Below are 23468 nucleotides of genomic sequence, written 5' to 3' on the forward strand. Positions count from 1 at the left end.
AAAGAAAGAAAGAAAAGAAAGAAAGAAAGAAAATATAAACCTCTCAGACAAGTCTCGTATAATTTTCTTGAACCTGGATCAAGAAACCACCGAAGAAAGTAGGGGGAATTAAAAAAACACACACACACACAAAACCCTGCATGATATTTCAAAATGTCACTTTAAACTTAAATATAAAACAAACTGTTTTATGTTTAAGAATGGCATTGCAAGGGCTGTTGTATGCTGTGCTTTACCTAATTGTTTTAAGTGGATTTTTTTTTTTTTTGCATCTGCGGCTGGCCTTCTAACTGTTCTGCTTTATTTCTTGGCTTTTGTTCTGTATGCTTTTACACTCCATCCAGAAGATGCTGACTATGCTGGTAACAACAGTGGAACCTATATAGGTGAGCACTTGGCCACGGAGGAGGATCTCTTTCTTTCTGTTGCTTTCCTCGAAGTCATTACATCGTTTTATCTGAAATGAGCGCATTTGCACGCGCATGCTCTGAGATTCAGTGGGGGTGGCACACACCTTCACGTTACCCAGGCTCAATGGGCTGGACACAAAGGGTTTCCTAGTGTGCTTTGGTTATTATATTCCAGAAATGTTCCAGATGCCCTATCTTTATATTAATCTAATTTATATTTTTAATGTAAGATAATATAATTATATAATTTTTGATAGAGAATGAAAAAGCATCCTATTGGCACTAAGCAATTTTACACAATTAATGGCATCTGGACTTTTCTAATTACCTAGTTCATTGTGAATTAATCAACGCTTCTAAACAACCTTTTTCTTCCCAACAACTTTCTGCCTATCTGTTGTTGTTGTTGTTTTTGAGATGGAGTCTCACTCTGTCACCCAGATTTGAGTGCAGTGGCATAGTCTCAAGTCACTGCAACCTTTGCCTCCTGGGTTCAAGTGATTCTCCTGTCTCAGCCTCCTGAGTAGCTGAGATTACAGGCACCCACCACCACGCCTGGCTCATTTTTGTATTTTTAGTAGAGACAGGGTTTCGCAATGTTGGCCAGGCTGGTCTCAAACTCTTGACCTCAAGCTATCTGCCCGCCTTGGCTTCCCAAAATGCTGGAATTACAAGTGTGAGCCACCATGCCCGGCCACTTTTTGCTTATGTTTTCTTAAGATTTCTTATTCCCACAGGCCCCTCCTAAGTAAACATTGACTGAACAGCCCCAAATATAATGAAGCCTTATGACCAACTTTCTAATCTGTATTGGCAGGAAAAATTTCTAGTTTGCAGATGCCAAGGGTTGTTATACACAAAAATATTTAGAAATTGCTCAAAGCATTAAAATGATCTTCCCTAATGTTTTACCTTCAGACTTTCCCACTCCTGCCACATCCAGGCATCATGACAAACTCTCTGCTTTTAGTAGTGAGAGGGAATGAATCATGTAGAGACACACTTTTATTTTATTATTATTATTTTTTGAGACAGGGTCTGGCTCTGTCACCCAGTATGGAGTGCAGTGGCATGATCTCGACTCCGCAACCTCTGCCTCCCAGGCTCAAACCATCCTCCCACCTCAGCTTACCAAGTAGCTGGGACTACAGGCCTGCACCACCATGGCCAGCTAATTTTTTTGTATTTTTGGTAGACGGAGTTTCACCATGTTGCCCAGGCTGCTCTCAAACTCCTGAGCTCTAGCAATCCACCTGCCTCGGTCTCCCAAAGTGCTGAGATTATAGGCATGAGCCACCATGCCCAGCCAGAAACACATGTAGAGATCAGCTGCTTCAGCTCTCTTATTTTAAGATTAATAATTATGTATGATGATAATATCTCCTGGTTATTGAAGAAATGCACCAGAGACTGTATTTGGTATTTACTGTATATTCTCCCTAATACTGTGAGGTTAGTGGTATTGTATTTATTTTAAGAAAAAGAAACAAAGGTCGAGAACGTTTACAGTATTTACCTGAGGACTCAAAGATGGTAAATGGAGCACCCTGAAGTCACATGCCCATCTACAGAGACAGAATATTTGTACTGTATCTTTTACAATTGCTGCCTTTTAATTTTTCATTTTACAAAACAAACTAGAAAACCCTTTCCAGATATATAGAGTATTTCAATTTCTAGGCTAGAGAAAATCTACTAAGTAAGAATTGAATGATGAGAGAGATTTTATTAAAATTGTATTCTTTACTCATTTCAGAATAATATAGTGTGCCAGATACCCGGTACATCCATTAACACCTCCCCCTACGTCACCAGAAACTGTAATGGCTTAAAACAGCAAGCATTTATTCTCTTGATACTGTGGTCAGCAATGTGGTTCTTCTGGCCTGGGTCAACTTGGTGGATCTGTTCAGTCTCGGGTCTTGGCTGGGGTCTGGTTGGTTTGGGGGTGCTCAGGTCGGGGAACTTGTTTGTGTTTCATGGAGCCTTTCACCTGTCGCAAAGCTAGCCCATGCAGTGATCTCAGAGTTCCAGAGAACAGCAAGAGAAAACAGTCTCCAGGATATAAATGCTCAGGAAGCCTCTTCTTGCATCAGATCTGCTAATATCTCATTGGATGAAACAAGTCTCATGGCCAAGCCAGGGTTACTGTGGAAGGAGACCCCCTGAGAGCTTGGGTACAGGGAGGTATGAAGATGTGGACGGCCATCACTGCACACTTCTATATCTCTCAAAAACAGAAAGAGTGGTACCTACTCCCTAACTTTAAGGGTTTATACGCAGTCAATCAGAAAGTAGAGATTATAGAAAACTGCGGTGTAAAGCACTATCTGATGACTGTCACATAAAATGCTGTGATTCTGAAAAGGTGGTGATCATCTCAGCCTGAAGCAACCAGAGAGAGACCCAGTCCCACAAGAGAGGCCGTAAGAGCTGGACACCAAGGTTTAGGTGTAATTCCAGGTAGCGTGGGGGATAAAGATAGAAGAGAATAGCATGAAAAGAGATGACTTGCAGAGCACTGGACATATTTAAGTTCGATCATATGTAGATGGTGGGCCTGGAAATTTAGTTTGGTACTGGATAATGTGAGATCATAAGTTTTAGGTTAAGTAATTTACACATTTATTAAAGTTTTGCCAGATTTTGGCACCCAGTGTTATTCTTTGTATGAAATTTCGTCCAAAGAACAAAATATGGATTTTAAATCTGTGTCTGTCTTCTAGCATTTAGGAGTGTTGTAAAATGAGTATTTAATCAGTAAATACATTATACATTGATGTGCAAAAGCAAGGGGTGATCAGAAATGTAGGCTTCTTTAGAACACGTAAAGAAAATGAGTTCTGACAAAATGCCATTGAATTTGGCAATGCAAAATCACTGCTGACATCTGAGAAACATTTCCACCAGAAGCCAAATTGCAAGGTGTCAAGGAGTGACAGAGCTGACAGCAGAGAAGGGGTCACAATTGAGTCCGAGGCAGTTTTTATAGTTGAGGATTGGAGTGCTGCAGTGGGAGAGAGGATGATCTCATTTTTATAGGCAGAGATGACCGAGCCAATGGTAAAGAATTGAATACCTGAAAAAGGAAATCATTAACTGTGGTTAACCGTTAAATGATTCAAAGCTTCAAAATAACTTTTTCTTTCAAATATCTTTTTGATTTTGTTTCCGTATGACTTATTATTCCCATAACCCCTCTAAATAACCGTCGGCTGAACAGCCCCCAATATAATCAACTGATGATTAACTTTCTAAAGAAATCTCCAGTTTGGAGATGCCAAGGGATGTTATTAATACAAACAAAAGCAAGACTCTCTAGAAATTGTTACAGGCATTAAACTTATCTTCACCTAAATTTCTTTTCTGACTTTCTCCCCACTGCTATGGACAGGTGTCCTGGTAAGTTCTCTGCTTTTAGTAGTGAGAGGTAATAGTCTAGAAACACAGTTTTAGAAATCAATTCCATTAGAGAAAAACGTCCAAATAAGACTAGATTGGGTGGAATTTAAGACTACGGCAGGGTTTAGATAAAAGAATTTGGCACTAGCAGGTGAAGTTAAGCATATAGATATCACACGGCCCAGCAAAATTATTTCTTTGGAAAAGGTGGTGAACTTTGTGCTTCCAAGAGAGCATTCTACACCACCCAATTATAGAAGAAGACAGGGGACCATCTAAGTAGAATGAGAATAGCATGAATCATGTAATAATTCATATCAAACTGGTGGCTCACAGACACTCTGGAGGAGAAGGACACTCAGGAGTTCAAGACCAGCCTGGCCAACATGACGAAACCCCGTCTCTACTAAAAATACAAAAATTAGCTGGGCATGGTGGCGCATGCCTGTAATCCAAGTTACTCAGGAGGTTGAGGCAGGAGAATTGCTTGAACTTAGGAGGCGAAGGTTGTAGTGAACTGAGATCGCACCATTGTATTCCAACCTGGGCAACAGAGCCATACTCTGTCTCAAAATAATAATAATTAGCTGAGCTGTGTTATAACTGATTCCTTAATGGAGAGATTAAGAGCACTCCAGTTCATTGCAGTCCACACCATTCCTCGTTACTTGCCAATTCCCAGACAGGTTGTCAGTTACCATTATCCTAACAGTTGTACTGGTGCTTGTGCTACAAGAGCAAAGTATTTCTTTGTATCCATATTCTCAACCATGGGGAAGTAAAGGTAACCCAAGAGTATTTCTAGAAAAATGAGACAACATGTTTCTTCAAGGGCTGATGTGCAAAATATATTCCTATTGGCAGATGGATAACTTAAAGTCTTTCTGCCTACCTGGCTTTGAAGGTTTTTTTGTTTTGTTTTGTTTTGTTTTTCTTTCTTTTTTTTGTGATGGAATCTCGCTCTGTCTACAGGCTAGATTGCAGTGGCGTGATCTTGGCTCACTGCAACCCCCGACTCCCTGGTTTAAGTGATTCTCCTGCCTCAGCCTCGCAAGTAGCTGGGATTATAAAGTACCAGCTTTTCACTCCTTTCAACTCTTGGTCTTAGAAAAAATAGTTTCATTTCCATCCTTGAGTATGACAAAGGGAAAAATGTGGCCAGTGTGTTTTAGTATATGTACATCATGACAGCATTTCTTTATGTCTTCCTGGTCTAAATACTTATTCTAATGTGTGCAAGAGACAACCACAAGGTTTGTGCACCTAGAAGTTCCTTGAGATAACCACCACGATAAGGAAACCTAGGAGGATACCTGAGGAGAGTCATATGATATAAAAAGACTTTTAAAAAGAATACGTCCTTCCACAGTGAAATAGTAGGACAGATAAATGAATAGTGTTGCTGATAAAAGTATCTTCTTTTATGGTAACACTTCAACTAATGATCAAAGATTTGACGTTAGTTCTTTTGTAGAATAAGCAAGTTTGATCATAGTCTCCCATTTAAAAAAGAACATATTGCTAAAAAGTTACTTTGTTACAAATAGCTTGATAAAATTTATTGAATTGTGGAATTCTGTTTTTCCCGCAAAGCCAAATCCTAAAAATTCCTACAGATCTTATGTGGTTTTAAAACAAGGCTCATAAGCAACATGCTAACATAAATGGCAAAACTATTTTATGATAAACATGTGTTTAGCAAACGTGTTAAAATGTTCTGTGACTTATTGTAATTGTGGGACTTTTTAGTAGTTTTTCTCCCCCTCCCACTTTTTTCCTCTTAACCATTTCTTAATCCCCTTTTTTTGGTTGGGTTATTCATCAGTCTTCTGTTAATTTGATGAGCTCTTCTTTTATTATGAATATTCATCCCTTCTCTGTTGCTCACATTTTCTTCTGGTCTTCTGGTTGTGTTTTAACTTTTTCTGTGCTATATTTTAGAGCATATAGGTATTTTTCTTTTCACAAATCTGTGAATCACTTCCTTTTTGTCTTCTGTTTCCTTTTTGTATTCCTCATACCAAAATTATTTAAAATAATTTAAAATTGTGGCCAGGCGCGGTGGCTCACGCCTGTAATCCCAGCACTTTGGGAGGATGAGGCGGGCAGATCACGAGGTCAGGAGATCGAGACCATCCTGGCTAACACAGTGAAACCCTATCTCTACTAAAAATACAAAAATTAGCCAGGCGTGGTGGCGGGCGCCTGTGGTCCCAGCTACTCGGGAGGCTGAGGCAGGAGAATGGTGTGAACCCAGGAGGCGGAGCTAGGAGCGAGCTGAGATCGCACCACTGTACTCCAGCCTGGGCAATAGAGCGAGACTCCATCTCAAAAAATAAAAATTAAAAAATTAAAAAAACTTAAAATTGTATGTTTTCTTCCAAGTACTATATGCATTTGGTTGATGCAGATGACTGGCAACCCAAAGTGGGAGTCTCCTTTCCTCCCCTACCTCCCCATTCCTGTGGCCTCTGTCGAGAGAGAACCACCTTAGCTCTGGTTGGCATTTTCTTCTGGTATTTATAGAATATAACTTTCTTATAATGCTATTTCTGGATTTTATTTAAATAATTTTTTTGAGTGCCTTTTACATTCTAGATGCTGTTCTGGGCACTGGAGTTTCAACAGAGATCAAAACAAACATCCTCCTTTTCTAGCACTTCTGTGTTGGGAGTAGGAGTGGAGACAGATTGCTGAATAATTTGTTCGATGGTAATAAAATACTAAGAAGAAAAGTAAGGTGGAAATGGAGATGGGGTGATGAGGGAGCTAGGAAAATGGGTGTTTCAAATTTAAATATGGTGGTCAAAGAAGGCCTCCCTGAGAAGGCCATGTTTGAGCAAAAACCTAAGTGAGCCTTGTTGGGAATAAGCATTCCAAACAGTGGTACAAGCATGTGCAAAGGCCCTGAGACAGGATGCATGTGCACAAGCTGCCAACAACGTGTGCAAAGGCCGCAAGACAGGATGCATGTGTACAGGCCCCCACAGTGTGTGCAAAGGCCCCGAGACAGGATGCATGTGAGCAGACCCTCCAACAGCATGTACAAAGGCTCCGAGACAGGATGCATGTGAGCAGACCCTCCAACAGCGTGTACAAAGGCCCCGAGACAGGATGCATTGTGCATAACTGTGTGCAAAGGCCCTAAAGATGGGTCAAGAGACCAGAGTGACCAGAGCAGAGTGAATGGGGAGAGTGATAGGAATTGAAGTCAAGATAACGGAATGTTTGTGGGAGGAGGAACTTTGGCTCTTATACTCCAGATCATTGAAGGGCTCTAAGCAGAGCAGTAACATGAACTGCCTTCTATTTGTAAGGGTCATGCTGGCTGATCTGTTGGGAATGGATTTTGAGGGAGAAAGAGCAGAAGCAGGGAGCTCCTGTAGTCATTCAGGCAGACAATGATTGTGGTTGGAAGCAGATGTTATCTATGGAGGTGGTGAGATGTCCCATTCTGGATATATTTTGATGGTAGAACTGAGGAGATTTCCTGACAAATTGGTGAACCAAGGATGGGTGTATGGTTTTTGGATTTAGTAGCTACAAAGATGGAGTTACTATTTATTGAGACGGGAAAGACTGAGGAGAAGTAAGTTGGGCTGAGGAAAAGTTCAGGGATACCACTTGACATCCAAGTAGAGATCTATGATACTCCAAGATTTAAATACCAATTTTTATGAGAATTATACTTTAAAACCATATTTAATAAGCTATCACTGATGTGAAAGTACACTATGCGGTATGATTCTTACTGACCTGTAACATACCCATTTCTTAGAGGTTAGCATGTTTATAAATGAAAGTCTTGGCTTTTATTATTAAAAGAAAGGAAAAAGCTCACTGAGCAATGTAAGTTGTATGTAAGTTGCATAAAATTTTGTAATAATCCAAGTGCAGTGGCGCACACCTGTAATGCCAACTACTGCAGACACTGAGGCGAGAGGATCGCTTGAGGCCAGGAGTTCAAGGCTGCAGTGACCTACAGTGCTGCCACTACAGCCTAGGTGACAGAGTGAGACCCTATCTCTTAAAAAGAAGTTAAATCATAGTAACAACATGAAGGTAAATTGCTAATATGCTGTAAATATGAATTACCGAAATTTACACCATTTAAAGTTGAATCTCTGTAAGTCAGGGGCTGCCTGTATATAAAGATTGTCAAATCATATATGTTTATGTATATACTTGCATATATACGAATTATTAGAAAAAATTCACTTCTTCCTATAGGCTTTTGAAAATTTTGCTTAGCTTTGGTGGATGGCATGGAAGTTAGTTTATTTTTGGTTTTCCAGAACAGTGTGTTTGCTTCCAAAGTATAATTGCTTCTCGATGGTTGAACAGTCAGCATTAAAAATTCTCCTTTTTCCTACTGCAGTACAAAATAATCCATATGAAGAGTAATTTTTTTGTAACATTGATCAGATTTACAGACTGTTTTCCTCTGGCTAATTCATTATAGAAAACTTGTTCTAATCAATTCACAAAGCGTCACTTATCATGCATCTCTTTTCTAACGTACTTTCTTACAAATAATTTCCTGAAAAGTCACTTTTTCTCACTTTTGCCCTTGCTCTGGAGTACTTCATACATTCTTTTAAAACACGATCAGTTTGGGGACTTAATGTAACTTAAGAGGGGTTTGCCATAAAGTTAAATAAAAATGAGACTATTTGTTGTTATTTCTTTCAAATGTTATTATTTACCCACATCTATTCCTAGGTATTTTTTCCTAATCCTGTTTATTTCTGTCTGTCCTCCTATGTTGAAGCCACACTGATCTTCAACAAGTTATCTGCATGTTTTATAAATCCAGTAAAAATTCCCATTTATTCAATATTCAATCATTTTATTAAAGAATGTCATGCAAATTAAGTACAGCTATGTCTAAATATTACTGCCTTAATATTTTCCCAAAACATAATATTTATGCATAGAGAACATTTAGAAGCATTCTTTCAAAAGTGACACAGGTTCTTTCTTGAATACGAAAGAACACTGCATAATCTCAGCATGTCTGGAATACTACTTGGAAATACTTTTTCTGACAGAAAGAAACCATTTCTGCTTGGAGAATTTTAGGTTGCACGGACTCAACTAAAAAAACATATTAAAATTTCAAATCAATTTTTCTCTCTGTTTGGAACTATATTTTTATATACAGTTTTACATATGCATAACTATTTTCTCATAATTTTGAAGAGATAAGTAAGAACTTATTTCTTTATTAGCTGGCTTACAAAAAATTAAATTCTCATATGGATTCTTCTCTCTCTTTTTTATGGTGATGTTCTGTGCTGTACTTTAAAACAAATTGTCAGTGGTATCAGGAAAACTTTTAAAGACCTAAGTAATATTTTTCTTTGAAAATTGCAAATTGATATCTTTTATTAATTTTTGTGGTTTCATTAGGTACTTTGAGTTTCTATGTTTATTTTTAGCCTGAGATGAGCTGAAAGACTTAAGGGTATTTATGGCATGTGAACATTTCTTTACATTTACTGAGAGCAACTTTGAAACTGCAACATTGCAGAGATGAATTTTCTAATAGTATGTTTGAAAGCCTTTTTCCCCTTTATCTACAAAATTAGCATGTGTATAATTGGCTAATATAATCCATGAAAATGTTCATTTTTCTTTGGTGATTTTTTCTGACATTGTTTTGTAAGATCAATATGGAAGCAAACTAACCTAGCCTCTTTAGATTTCAATACATCTAGATTTAGCATTTCTTCTCAGTTTAAACCTCCTCCCAAGATTTTTACTTGTTTGTTACTGTACGATTTCTTAATTATCCTCTATAGTCTTTGGGATAATTTTATGATTGGCATATAATGAGAGCATCATTTTGATAATAATTTTCTATTAAGATCATGTTACTATGTTGGTTATGATTTGCACTATTACAACAGCACTGACATTGTATTCAAAATGTTTATATTAGTAGAAATGTTCAATGTTTTGTTGTCAGAAACCTAATATCATGTAATAATTTCCAGCTGTTTAGTTTTTATTAATGTCTCAATTTTTAAAAAAAAATCTTCTTAAGAAGTTCACTTGTAGTAAATGTTTTTTTTCCCTTATAGTTAAGGTACCTATTGAATCAGTTATTTGCTTGGTCAAAGGAATCTGATTTTTAAGATGCAAAAAAATAACTTTCATACAATGATTTTAAAAAGTCTTCTGATTAAAAAAATCTGCATTTTAGTAATTTTAAGGTGAGAAAAAAATTTAAATGTTTATTTTTTTCCTCCATTGAAAAAATTAAGCAGTTTTCTAGACTGTGTTTGCATCAAACAAATGTATTCCTTAAAACCTTAGGAACTTTGGAGTGGCTCCTTCTCTAAAACTCTATGAGTCAAGACTATTTCACGAAGACCTCTTTTCCCATGCTATAAACATGTATAACATTTAAACATATTAAAAACTTATTTTTAACATTAGAAATGCATACTATCTATTAGACCAGGTTGGTTACGTAAAAGAAATGTAATCAAAGATTGAAACTGTCCCGTTTGAAAAATTGCAGGTGGTAATGTAGTATTATTGATTTTCTTTGAGTTGACAGAAAGCCAAGTCCCATTTTCCCCTCATTCACATGTGGGATTTTTGGAGGCTATTAGTGTGGGTGATGAGTTGTCTTGACTTTGCTTGAGGGTCTTTTATGTTAATGGGCATGTTTGTAGCTAAAATGATCATGTATTTTTAATAAAATGCCATCTTAAAGGTCAATATTTTATTAAAAAGTGAGATCATTAAAATTACAAATATTTACATTATAAGTTTACATTGAAATTACGTATTTGTGGGAGCCAAATAATATAATAATTTGTGATTTTAGAAAAGATTTTTTATCCATTTTATTAGTTTGGTTGTAAGTTTCAAAACCATAATAAGTACTTCTCTTTCTTTCATCGTTACTGCTTAGGTGAGACTTCTGCTTCTCTCTCTTCCTTGCCCTTAATCTTAACTTCTTATATTATATTCTCATTTTTTATACTTTTCCATGATTTTTGCTTTTGTTGCTTGCTTTATGCTTGAATTTATGTGGCTATTCCTAACTGTTGTTAATATACAAATTTGATCTGTTACCATAATCACTGAAAAAGATAGATGATTAGAACTTGCCTCTGAGACATAACCAATGTGTATTTTGTGTTGCATACTGGTATAACCACACAACTACATCTGCCAATACGGATTTCATTTGTTTGTTTCTTCATATATTGTGAACTTTGTGTTTTTGTGTTTTCTTTTTCAAATTACAAATTTGAAATTATGTAGTTTTATATAATTATATAATATTATAGTAATTTTGAAAAATATATAATATTATAGTAAGTTTCAAAAGTAGAACAAATTATTGTCCACAGCCCTCTCTACCTAGCACAACCATTGTCTTTTAAAAAAATATGTTTTCTTCTATATTTCTGTATCCATAACAGTCTTTATGTTAGTAAAAAGGTAAAACTCATAGTGTAAGTATGATTATTGTATCCTGTCTGTTTTTTTCCATTTATTATATGAAATGCATTTCTGTGGTACTATGTAGTTTTATAATTTTAATAGTTTCAACTCCATTTCTTTGAGAAGATGTTTTATAATTTCATCAATCATTTCCATACTTCTGCATATCGTGGTTGCTTCCAGGTTTTTTAATTGTTAAAAAATATTGCTAACATTTGAAATTATAGCATAGGTAGTTATAATATGTATAATATGAAACTTACTTTAATAACAAATGATTCTTAATTTATGTATGTAAGCATTAAGATTAATACTCTATTGATGAATAATGTTTTACAAATGCAATATCGAGAAATAACTTTGAAAGCGACCAAATCGCAACTGCTCAAGTTTTAAAACTTTTTACTTAAGAGAAATTAGAGTGACTGGAATACTTGCAAAAAGTTTTATTTTCTAGTCATGGGCCTGCGTTGTGAAAACACCTTAAATTACAAGTATTTGAGAGTAAGTTTTGTGTTCCCTAGTGGTTGGGAGCCAATGACACTGCCTTACATATTTTCGTATTTTGAATACAAGGGAGTATTAAAATGTGTTTCCTTATATTTGGAAAATGTCTTCCGTCAGGAAAAAATTTATGTTTTTAATCCCTAAGTTAAACCATTGGTTCTCTTTGTTAATTTTTTCTATTAGATTATTTCATACCTAACATAATGTAATAGAAATAAGCTAAATTCATTTTTTTCTGTTATGCATCTGTGTATATAGGGTAATATTTCAAACTTTCTTCTTGACTTCATTTTATCATTTAATACTTGAACCAAAGCTTTGGCCATCTTTATTTATTACACTGAAGAGTCTACTTAAACACATGGATTGTTATACCCACCTCATAGGGTTGCTGTGAGAATTAAATTCATCCCACATAAAGCACTTTGAGTAGTGCCTGTCATCTAGTATGTGCCCGACAAATATCAACCACTACCACCACTTACACTGTTGTTTTGGTATTGATATTAAAAAGAGAATGAAAGGCAAGGTATGGTGGCTCATGTCCGTAAACCTAGCACTTTGGGAGACTGAGGTGGGGCCAGGAGTTTGAGGTTAGCCTGTGCAACCTAGTAAGATCCCATCTCTACAAAACAAAATTTTTGAAAAGCAACCGGGTGTGGTGGCATGTGCCTGTATGTCCAGCTGCTTGGGAGGCTGAGGTGGGAGAATCGCTGGACCCCAGGGGTTTGAGGCTGCACTGAGCCATGATCGCACCACTTTACTTCAGCCTGGATGACAGAATGAGACTCTTTCTCAAAATAATAAATAAATAAAAATAAAAAAAGAAGCTAAATTTAGACCAAGAATCACCTTTTTCTGTCATGGCATAATAATGTACCATCTGGTATTTCAATATAACGTATGTGTCAACTTTAAAGTAGTAGAAGGATTGTTGAGTATTTCTGGGACCATTGGTTAATTATTTAGAAAAATATAAAGTTACAGCCACACTTCCCAGGTCTGATTTCATCATGATTACATGTCAGTAATTCCAGATGGAATTAAAAAATTAAGTGTAAAGCCATGCAACCCGCTTTTTAACACTTCAGAAAATATTGGTGAATATTTATCAGAACTAAGATGGAAAAGTTATAGAAACAATGGAAGGAATCACAAAGGAAAGATATTTATAAATTCAAACACATAAACAGTTTAAATTTCTTTATGATGACAGTTAAAAAGGAAAATAGAAAACCTTACGTCTTTTTAACAAAACAAAGGGCTCATGACCTTATTAAAAGAGACCTGTGTCTATGTATTTATGAAGACTCTAGTCACAAAGTGATCAAAATTTATAAACCAACAATTTACAGAAGAAGTAAGAAATGCAAGTGACTAATAAACATGAAAAAAATACCCTTAACTCCACTAAAATAACAACGATGTACGGTTTTCACTTGTCAAATCACTAAAGATTTTAAAGAAGAGATTAGAAGTCCTTTGATGAGAGAATGGTGAAATGGGCCACTGTACATACTGCTGGTGGGAATGGACATTGATATTAATCAATCTGAGAAACATTTGGACAGGATCTGTCTAGTTTCTAGCAATTTGCCCTGATGAAGTCATCAGTGACATGGGATAAAGGGATGTTTATTGCAATCTTACTGAACTAAGAAGCAAATAACAAGCAACTGAGATCTCTCCCTTTACAGTTAGATTTTTAACTTTAAGCAAAGCTATAAATTAAATGATAAATGAACAAGTCATAAATTATTTCTACTGGAAAATATTAGATAAGCAGTGTCTGTGATTAGGGACTGACCTGCAGCTGCAGTCTTAACTCTGAAGTCACTTTCCTATTGTAATAAACTAAACGTGCCGTTCCTTTCAAAAACACAAATCTCTAGCAGCTGTGGGTAAGCTCCCTGGAAAAAGCCTGTCCATAAAAACGTTGAGCCAATTACAAATTGCGAAAACATGAAATGTAAGGAAAAATATTTTTTACGTAAAGCTGTTCCCTTACTCTAAATTCCTTGTTAATGTACCCCTTTCCCTTCCATCTTTTTTAAAGCCAGCTCTTGCTAAGAATTTTGCACTGAAAGTGAACTGAAATCAAACAGGTTCATGTTTATCTAAAAGAATCCTCTGTGTACTTTCAGTTTAAGATCACATTTTTTGGTCTTCCTTTTAATAAGAGAAGATCTGAAGGCAAGAAATGATTAACTCCCTTTTCCAGACACAGAATTACTCTCCCTTAAGCTCAGACTTAACTAAGGTGTACTGACACATCGCTCATTATTTTACTGAAATTGGAAAATTACAGCCTCTGTACTGCCTGGAAGGATGTGTTAAGTGTGCTGTTACCTCTGACTACCCATGGGGGGCAGATTCTAGAAAAATTGCCGTTAGGAGTATGGGGCAGGCTGAAAAATCATCACAAATAAATACTCTGAATTTCATAACTCTTGCTATATCTTTTGTTCTGGCTATTTTATTGGTTGTCTGAGCTGGCGATTTTTCCTTCTTCTCACCCTGTCTGTGTATGTGTATACATATATATGTATGTACATGTATATATGTGTCTGTGCATATATATGCATATGTGTGTATGTATATCAGATGTGTGTATGTAAATATAGAGTATTAATATGTATTTGTGAATCAGGGGAGTAAGTAAAAAGTAAGACCAAAGGAAAGGATACTTTCTTTAAATGTAAATATCGTAATAAATAGCTATATCCCTAGAAAGAGAATCTATGAAGACAAATGAAAAAATAGTTAATACATGCTAAACCTTTCCATTGTGTTTTCTAAACTTATTTATTTATTTATTTAGAGACAAGGTCTTGCTCTGTTGCCTAGGCTGGAGTGCAGTGGCAGGATGTTGGCTCCTGTAACCTCCACCTACTGGATTCAAGTGATTCTCATGCCTCAGCCTCCCAAGTAGCTGGGATTATAGGCATGCGCCACCACACCTGACTATTTCTGTTGTATTTAAAATGTCTTAATACTTAATAAGGTACTTTAGGCATCTACAATATTTAACATATTTAAATCTGGCTTTAATTTTAACCTTTTGTCTGTTTTATACTATTGGTCAATTTGAAACTTATTAGTGAGCCTCTTAACTCCCCCTCCTCGCCCCGCTTTTTTTTATTTTTGCTAGACTCTGTGCTGTGGGACTCCAGGGGATACATGTTCCTGCCTTCAGGGTTCTTTTAAGTAGTTGGAGGCATTGTAGCATGAATCTGTAGCTAACATGTAAAACACTTACCATATGCCACAGATGGGACCGAAAGCTTTACATGAATTATTTAATCCTTAACCACCTTGTGAGGCAGATACTACTATAATCTGTATTTTAAAGTAGAGGAAATGAGCCTTGTAGAGAAGTAAGTCAGCAGAGCCTAGGTACTGGTCTGGATCACTCTGCCAGTCTCTGCTTGGTAACAATCAGTGACGAGCTACTCCCACGAAACCGCTGTGGCGACCTCACTGCCTTTGCTCCTTTGCATTGTAAAATACCATTCAAAGCACTAAAGCCTCAGAACCTGTGTGAATTCCTGTGTGTTCACGGCACTAAAGCTTCATAACCTGTGTGAATTGATTGGTGTTGCTACAGAAAAACTGATGTGGACAAGTGCAGTGTATGGCAGCACCGTGTGTGCCCGGCAAAGAGCAGGCTCAGATGACCTTCCAAGTTTCTTCCAGCTCTAAGGCTTTCTTGTTTGCAGAGCGTTAGCCTTTGACACCTCTTAGAATTTTAACTCTTAGAAAATGCCTAATGTGTCATGCTTTCTTTGTTAAAATTTATATGAAGCAGATGAAACAGGAATGGTAATAAGGTTTTTGTTGCTGCCTTTTAAAATTACTTCCATTCAGTAAACGTTTATCAAGCACCTGTTCTGTAACAAGCGTTGCACAACTGACATCATCCAACTATCTATGCAACATGGTCCCCAACTTTGACACTCGTGCAGCATCACCTTAAGAGATCTGATTATCTTCTCTCTTTTCCTCTCTAACTCATTGTTTATGATGAAAGTTAAAAACTTGGCTGGGTGCGGTGGCTCACGCTTGTAATGCCAGCACTTTGGGAGGCCAAGGCGGGTGATCTCCTGAGGTCAGCAGTCCAAGACCAGCCTGGCCAACATGGAGGAACCTCATCTCTACTAAAAATACAAAATTTAGCTGGGTGTGGTGGCGGGCGTCTGTAGTCCCAGCTACTCAGGAGGCCGAGGCATGCGAATCGCTTGAACCTGGGAGGTGGAGGCTGCAGTAAGCTGAGTTTGCACCACTGCACTCCAGCCTGAACCACAGAAGTGAGACCCTGTCTCAAGAAAAAAAAAAAAAAGAAAGTAAAATGTTAAGTAAATTGTAAAGACTCAATTAGGTAAGCACATTGAAATTCAAGGTTTAGCTGTGATTTAGCTCATCAGAAATTTGTCAGGTTTTTACTTTTGGATGTTATTTCCTGTGGATGAAGCATTTATGTTCTTGTTATATCCATTCCTGTGCCAAAAGTTTGTAGTGACTTGACAGCAAGCCTCCCTCTGTACAAGGAAAAATTATAAAGGAATTTATGGTTCTACCTGCTTATCCTGTAATTGCCTCTCATGAGGCAAGAGCTGTGGAAACATGAAATTAGAACGCTGTGAAATACCAGCATTCTAACTTGTTGTTAGAGTAGCTCATGTATCATCTTTGTGCTAAACCAGAAGCCCCCCTAATACTGGGCTACAGTCTGGGCCAGCACACACCAGGGATAGAGTAGGTGCTGGGGGTGGTTTGGGATAACTGAATTCTGCAATTAGGAAGAGACCCTTGTCTGAGAACCACTGTGCTCAAGCACGAGGGGTAGTTGTGAGGACCTTGACTACTTCTGGTGTGGTGTGTGATGTCTGTGATAGGAAGATGGCTGGGTTCGGTGTCTCATGCCTATAATTCCAGCACTTTGGGAGGCTGAGGTGGGCGGATCTTAAAGCTCAGGGCTTCAAGACCAACCTGGGCAACATGGCAAAACCTTATCTATACCCCAAAAAAAAAAAAATTAGCCAGGTGTGGTGGCGCATGCCTGTGGTCCCAGCTACTCAGGGGGCTGAGGTGGGAAGATGGCTTGAGCCTGGGAGGCAGAGGTTTCAGAGAACCAAGATCGTGCCACTGCACTCCAGCCTGGTCAACAGAGGCAGACCCTGTCTAAAAAAAAAAAAAAGAAAGAAAGAAAGGGTCCCTTTTCTGGATTCTATGAAACTTTCCCTATAACCTAGAAAACAAGATGAACAAAGAGTAATAGACGGCTTTTTCTCTGGCACTTTTCATAGAAGTTTGAATCCTCTCTGCACGTGTGATTTTAGAATCCCACCTCTTTTTCTCATCCGAGGGCCAGAGGCATGCATTTACCTTCTAGCTTCCCTTGGATGTCATCTCTGTCTTATAAGATAACCATGTGTTTACAACTTGTCCTGTTCTCTTCTCCTCTTTACCTTTGTAAAGGAGCTTTAAAGCAACTGTCTTCCTTGTTTTAGATCCTTTATAAACAACCTTGTCTTTCAATTCAAATATCTTCTCAAAATCACAGTGACTCTTAGAGGGCCACAGAAACATGTTATCGGATGAACTTTAGTCACTCTGTCCTTAATATCTTGATTGATTTTTATTAAACTCTGAATCCCTAAGGTGAGTCACATAAAGCCTTTGTTAGTCATTGGTAGTTGTTTCACTTTTCCTTTATTTTGAATCCTGTTAATTTCTTAAACCCAGTGGTAACAATTATGTCCTTTATGCAGTCATCCTATGACACCCATGGGAGATTGGTTCCAAGACCCCTTGGATACTAAAATCTGCAGATGCTCAAGCCCCTGATATAAAATATGTGCTTGCATGTAACCTATGCGCATCCTCCTGTATACTTTAAATCATCTCTAGATTACTTGTAATACCTAATACACTGTAAATGCTATGTAAATTGTTGTTATACTCTATTGTTTAGGGAATAATGACAGGGACAAAAGTCTCAATACAGATGAAATAACATTCAATACATGTTCAAGAGAGATGCAGTTAAAAAAATTTCAGTCCATAATTGGTTAAATCCACATGGATGGAACCCACAGATGCAGACAGCTGACTCTATTCCCTAAAATCCACACAAATTAGTTGTTACATTTTTTTCATTTTGTTACAAAATACCTCTGTTTATAAAAAAGATATCTATGGCTGGGCATGGTGGCTCACGGCTGTAATCTCAGCAGTTTGGGAGGCTGAGAAGGGTGGATTACCTCAGGTCAGAAGTTCGAGATGAGCCTGGCCAATGTGGTGAAACCCCGTCTCTACTGAAAATACAAAAGTTAGCCGGGTGTGGTGGTGTGTGCCTGTAATCCCAGCTACTCAGGAAACTGAGGCAGGAGAATCACTTGAACCCAGGAGGCAGAGGTTGCAGTGAGCTGAGATTGTGCCATTGCACTCTAGCCTGGGTGACAAGAGCGAAACTCCATCTCAAAAAAAAAAAAAAGTTACCTATTTATCAAAGTTGATGAATATTCTTTTTGAAGAGAATTTATTTTTATACCTTTAAAATGTACTTGTATTTTATTTCTAACTTTGCAGCTGATATAAAATATATCTAAGGGTTTTTTGTTTTGTTTTGTTTTTGAGATGGAGTCTTACTCTGTCACCTAGGCTAGAGTGCAGTGGTACGATCATGGCTCACTGCAAATTCTATCTCTTGAGTTCAAGCGATTCTCCTGTCTCAGCCTCCTGTGTAGCTGAGATTATAGGTGTGCACCACCAGGCTTAGCTAACTTTTTTGTCTTTTTAGTAGAGATGGGGTTTCTCCATGTTGCCCCAGCTGGTCTTAAACTCCTGGGCTCAAGCGATCTACCCTCCTTGGCTTCCCAAAGTGCTGGGATTATGGGTATGAGCCACCGCGCCTGGCTCTATTTAATTTCATATGTGTCAGTCACATTATGAAACCATAGAATTTCCATTAGAGAAGAGAACCTGAGGCTTGATCATTTATTCCATCCTCTGGAGTCCAGTTAAAGCTAACTGACTTGCTGAAAACCAACTAATTGTTGAGTGAGTGAGCCTTCTTCTGTCAGCCTGACTGACACATAAGCATACACTACACGACACACTCCCTAATTTAGTTCTCTTCTTGTTTAACAATAGATGCTGCCTGTGCCATGGGTACGTTGTTAGGTTATGCTTAGGATGTAATAGAAACTTTGTTAATGTTCATGAATGAGAGAACTTGTTTACATTTAAAATGCTTTTACAGTGTTTTTAGCTTTTTCATATCAAACATGTTTTTCATATCAATCAGTTCTTGATAAATTATGACTTCTGACTTATTTTGCTTTATTATACAGTTATTTTACTCAATGATTTTTCAACAGAGCTCTCTATTGTTTAAACCAAATAAAATTTACATTATTATAACTACATAAATAAATACTAATTCTAAGCTATTGTTTCAATAAAATTGTGTACTATTATTTTTTTCTTACTGAATACATTCTAACAATATTATGATGAAATAGGCCGGGCACAGTGGCTCATACCTGTAATCCCAACACTTTGGGAAGCTAAAGTGGGGGGATTGCTTGAGGCCAGGAATTCAAGAGCAGCCTAGGCAACATAGCAAGACCCTGTCTCTACAAAATATTTTAAAAATTAGCCAGGCATGGCAATGTGTGCCTGTAGTCCCAGCTGCCTGGGAGTCTGAGGCAGGAGGATTGCTCGAGCCCAGGAGTTGAACACTGCAGTGATCTATGATGGTGCCACTGCTCTCCAGGTTGGGCAACAGAGTGAGACCCTGTCTCTAAAACATTAGGGTTTTACTTCAATAAACCAATATTATCATAAATAAAATCCAACCCAACTCTGAGGGTTTTTTATTTTTGTTTTTTGAGGGTTTCGTTTTTGGTTCATGTTACTAAAAATATATTTATTTTGATATTTGCAGCTGGTTTTAGAAGAAGTTTTCGTCTTAGTAGAAAAGATAAGAAAACAAATAAATCCATGTATGAATGCAAGAAGAGTGATCAGTACGACACAGCTGACGTGCCCACGTATGAAGAAGTGACACCGTATCGGCGACAAACTAATGAGAAATACAGGCTCGTTGTCTTGGTTGGTAAGTGCTTGTTTCTGTGTGTAATTCTGAGGAAATCAGTGAGTTAGTAAGAATTTCTCTTCAAAGTGAATCATACTTGAAGTTTTCCAGCTAAAAATCTCCTCCTCTTGAACACTTTTATCTTGTCTCTGAAACAAAATCTTCATTTTTTTTTACTTAATTGACTTGCAGAGACTTTTAAGGCATCTCTGAAGAATGGTACTGTCATTTTAGTGGCACCTTTGTCAAGTGGGGATAGCAAATACTGTTGTAATATATGAAGCATACATCAGGGCAATTAAATAATAGAAACGAATATTTTTGAACACAATGCAAGTTCGTTTCAAAGCATTTTGAGGCAGCAGCGTGGGACAAGCTTCAGATGGCATTGAGACCTTCGCCAAAATAAAGTATTACAGCAGAGTTCTAGGATATTTCAAGCTAGAGAGTCAGCAGAGTCGCTTTAAAGTTGATAATTGGCTGGATGCAGTGGCTCACACCTTTAATCCCAGTACTTTGGGAGGCCAACGCGGGAGGATCACTTGAGGTCAGGAGTTTGAGACCAGCTTGGCCAACATGGTGAAGCCCCATCTCTACCTGGTGAAGCCCCATCTCTACAAAAATACAAAAATTAGCCAGGCATGGTGGCACAGTCCTGTAGTCTCAGCTACTCAGGAGGCTGAGGCAGGAGAATCACTTGAACCTGGGAGGTGGAGGTTGCAGTGAGCCAAGATTGCACCACTGCACTCCATCCTGGGTGACAGAGCAAGACTCCGTCTCAAAATAAAAAGGTAGTTAATAAAGGAATTGGGGTATTTTCACAAACATCAGTTGCCTTGACTCAGATTTGCATCCTAGCATCTATCTTGTGCACCCTTCACAGGTGTGAGCAGCCACAAGCTCCATGTATCTTCATTTCATCCTCAATGCATTTCTTTAAAAACGTAGTGAGAGATATTCAAACTTCCAGGATCAAAGCCAATGATTTTAGAAAAGTTTTGGAGTAGAAGAGCATGGTGTCTCTTTGTATCAGTACATTCTCACACTGCTATAATTCCATGAGACTGGGTAATTTATGAAGAAAAGAGATTTAATTGACTCACAATTCCACAGGCTATACAGGAAGCATGACTGGGAGCCCTCAGGAAACTTAACAATCGTGACAGACGGTGAAGGGAAAACAGGTGTGGGTTTCACATGACAGCAGGGGAGAGAGAGTGAGAGTGACAGGGACGTGCCACACGCTTTTAAACCATCAATCTCGTGAGAACTCATTATTATGGGAACAGCATGGGGGAAATCCACCTCTGTGATCTGGCTACCTCCCACCAGGTCCCTCGCCCAGTTACAGTTCAACATGAGAGTTGGGTGGGGACACAGAGTCAAACCATATCACTCTTGTCAGTTGTTCTTTTATAAACTCATGATGATACTTATGGAAAGGAAAATCAATGGAGAAGCTGAGAATTACCCCGACTTAGTAAGATGGAGTCCTTTGAAAGGTTACAACCCATGCTGTTCATTGAGAGGTGGTGGGTGACTCATGGGAAATGATGCAGTTTCTCACGTCTGTAGGTCCTGGAAATGAACACTAGCATCATTACATATTAAGATTGTTTGCGTTATTTTGAAACACATATTCACATACTTCAAAAGAAATTCAAAATTTCCTTTATTAATGATGTCCACATCTCCTAATCCATTTATACTGAGCCTCTTCACAGAGGAGGAGGAGGAATTTATTTATAGCTTGCAGTGCCCTACTTCTCATCCTTATAGAGGTGTGCCAATGAGAGAACATGCCTTTCCCAGCTCACTGGGGCTACTTGAGACCTCCTGCTCCTCTGCCACCCCGCTGTCCCTTCTGTGCCGCCTCCTTCACCAGCACAGATCACAGCAACATCTCTTCTGTGCCTGTTGCCTCTTCTCCTCAGCCAAGGGGAGAGACATGTAATAAAATGGCAATGAGGCTGGGCGCGGTGGCTAATGCCTGTAATCCCAGCGCTTTGGGAGGCTCAGCCAGGAGGATCACCTGAGGTCAGGAATTCAAGACCAGCCTGCCCAACATGGCAAGACCCTGTCTCTACTAATAATATAAAAATTAGTCAGGTGTAGTGGCAGGCACCTGTAGTCCCAGCTACTTGGGAAGTTGAGGCACAAGAATTGCTTGAACCTGGGAGGCAGAGGTTGCAATGAGCTGAGATTGCACAGTGGTACTCCAGCCTGGGCAACAGAGCAAGATTCTCTAATTTAAAAAAAAAAAGAAAAGAAAAGACATGTGTTAGTCTGTTGTGTGTTGCTATAAAGGAATACCTGAGATTGGGTAATTCATAAAGAAAAATGATTTGTTCGGCTCACGGTTCTAATAGCTGGAAGTCTGGGCATCTGGTGAGGGTCTCACGCTGCTTTGACTTGTGGTGGAAGGCAAAGGGAAGCCTGTGTGTGCAAAGATCACATGGAGATAGAGGGAGCAGGAGTGGTGGGATGTCAGGCTCTTTTTAACAACCAGCTTTCCTGGGGGATGAATAGAGTGAAAACTCCCTCACTGCCTCACCCCAGGGAGGGTGTTAATCTATTCATGAGGGATCTGCTCTTATGACCCAAACATCTCTCCTTGGGCCCCACTTCCAATGCTGGGATCAAATTTCAACATGTAATTTGGGGGGACAAACATTGAGACTATAGCAAGAGGGAAAAATAAAATGGGAAACTTCATTATCTTGGAGGCCACCTCTCCAGATTTGACTCCATCTACACTCTGCCTGGTTTTATTTTTGCTATCAGAGTCCCCAGGTTGTTGCCTTTTGTGCACTGTCCAGAGTTTTGGGCTGTATTCAGCGGGGCATAGGCTCTAGTGAGCTTTCCCCACCATCGTGGGTCTAGAACTCTCTGAAGCTTTAAACTCCTCTGACACAACTTGGCCTTTCTTCATGGGTGTGCCTTAATCAACCTCCTCAAAACTGTGTAATGGAACCCCAGCCCTACTGGTCAGCAGTTGAAAGGGTCATCGGGACAAAAGAATATCACAGCATCATTCCAGCAACCTTTTGAAGCAAAACGGTGCTCCCAGAATTTTATATCACCACATTCCATCGTCAGCCAAAAATCATAGAATGACCTGATGTATTTTCACCTCTCCTCTCTTTGAATGCTAATTGTCCAGATCCATGATGATTGATAGAACTAAAATTCATCTGGCCAAAATCATCAGTAAAGAGATTAACTTAATTGTACGCACTTCAGTTGCCCTGTTTCCCCTTTGGCCTTTGGGTTCCTGGTACCCAAATTCTGAACTGAATGTGGACTCTGTTTTGGGGCCAAGTGCTTTGCTTTTTTCTTTTTTTGTTTTCTCTTCTTTCTTTCTTCCTTTCCTTTCCTTTCCTTTAAATTCTGGGATACATGTACAGAACATGCAGGTTTATTACATAGGTGTACATGTGCCATATGGTGGTTTGCTGCATCCATCAACCCGTCATCTAGGTTTTAAGCCCTGCATGGATTAGGTATTTGTCCTAATGCTCTCCTTCCCCTTGCCCCTACCACACAGGCCCTGGTGTGTGATGTTCCCCTCTCTGTGTCTA

At 38.4% G+C, this 23468-nt stretch overlaps 1 protein-coding gene across 1 annotated transcript in view; it reads left to right on the top strand.

The window, feature by feature from the left end:
- Nucleotides 1-23468, top strand: part of MPP7 (membrane protein, palmitoylated 7 (MAGUK p55 subfamily member 7)) — a 238906-nt gene that overhangs the window by 183451 nt on the left and 31987 nt on the right. The window contains exon 16 of the mRNA XM_011949216.1: nt 19738-19908. Within this exon, the coding sequence (XP_011804606.1) occupies nt 19738-19908 (171 nt within the window). The remainder of the gene's footprint in view (nt 1-19737; nt 19909-23468) is intronic.

Source organism: Colobus angolensis, unplaced genomic scaffold (genome assembly GCF_000951035.1).
Source record: "Colobus angolensis palliatus isolate OR3802 unplaced genomic scaffold, Cang.pa_1.0 Scaffold293, whole genome shotgun sequence".
Lineage (NCBI taxonomy): Eukaryota > Metazoa > Chordata > Mammalia > Primates > Cercopithecidae > Colobus > Colobus angolensis.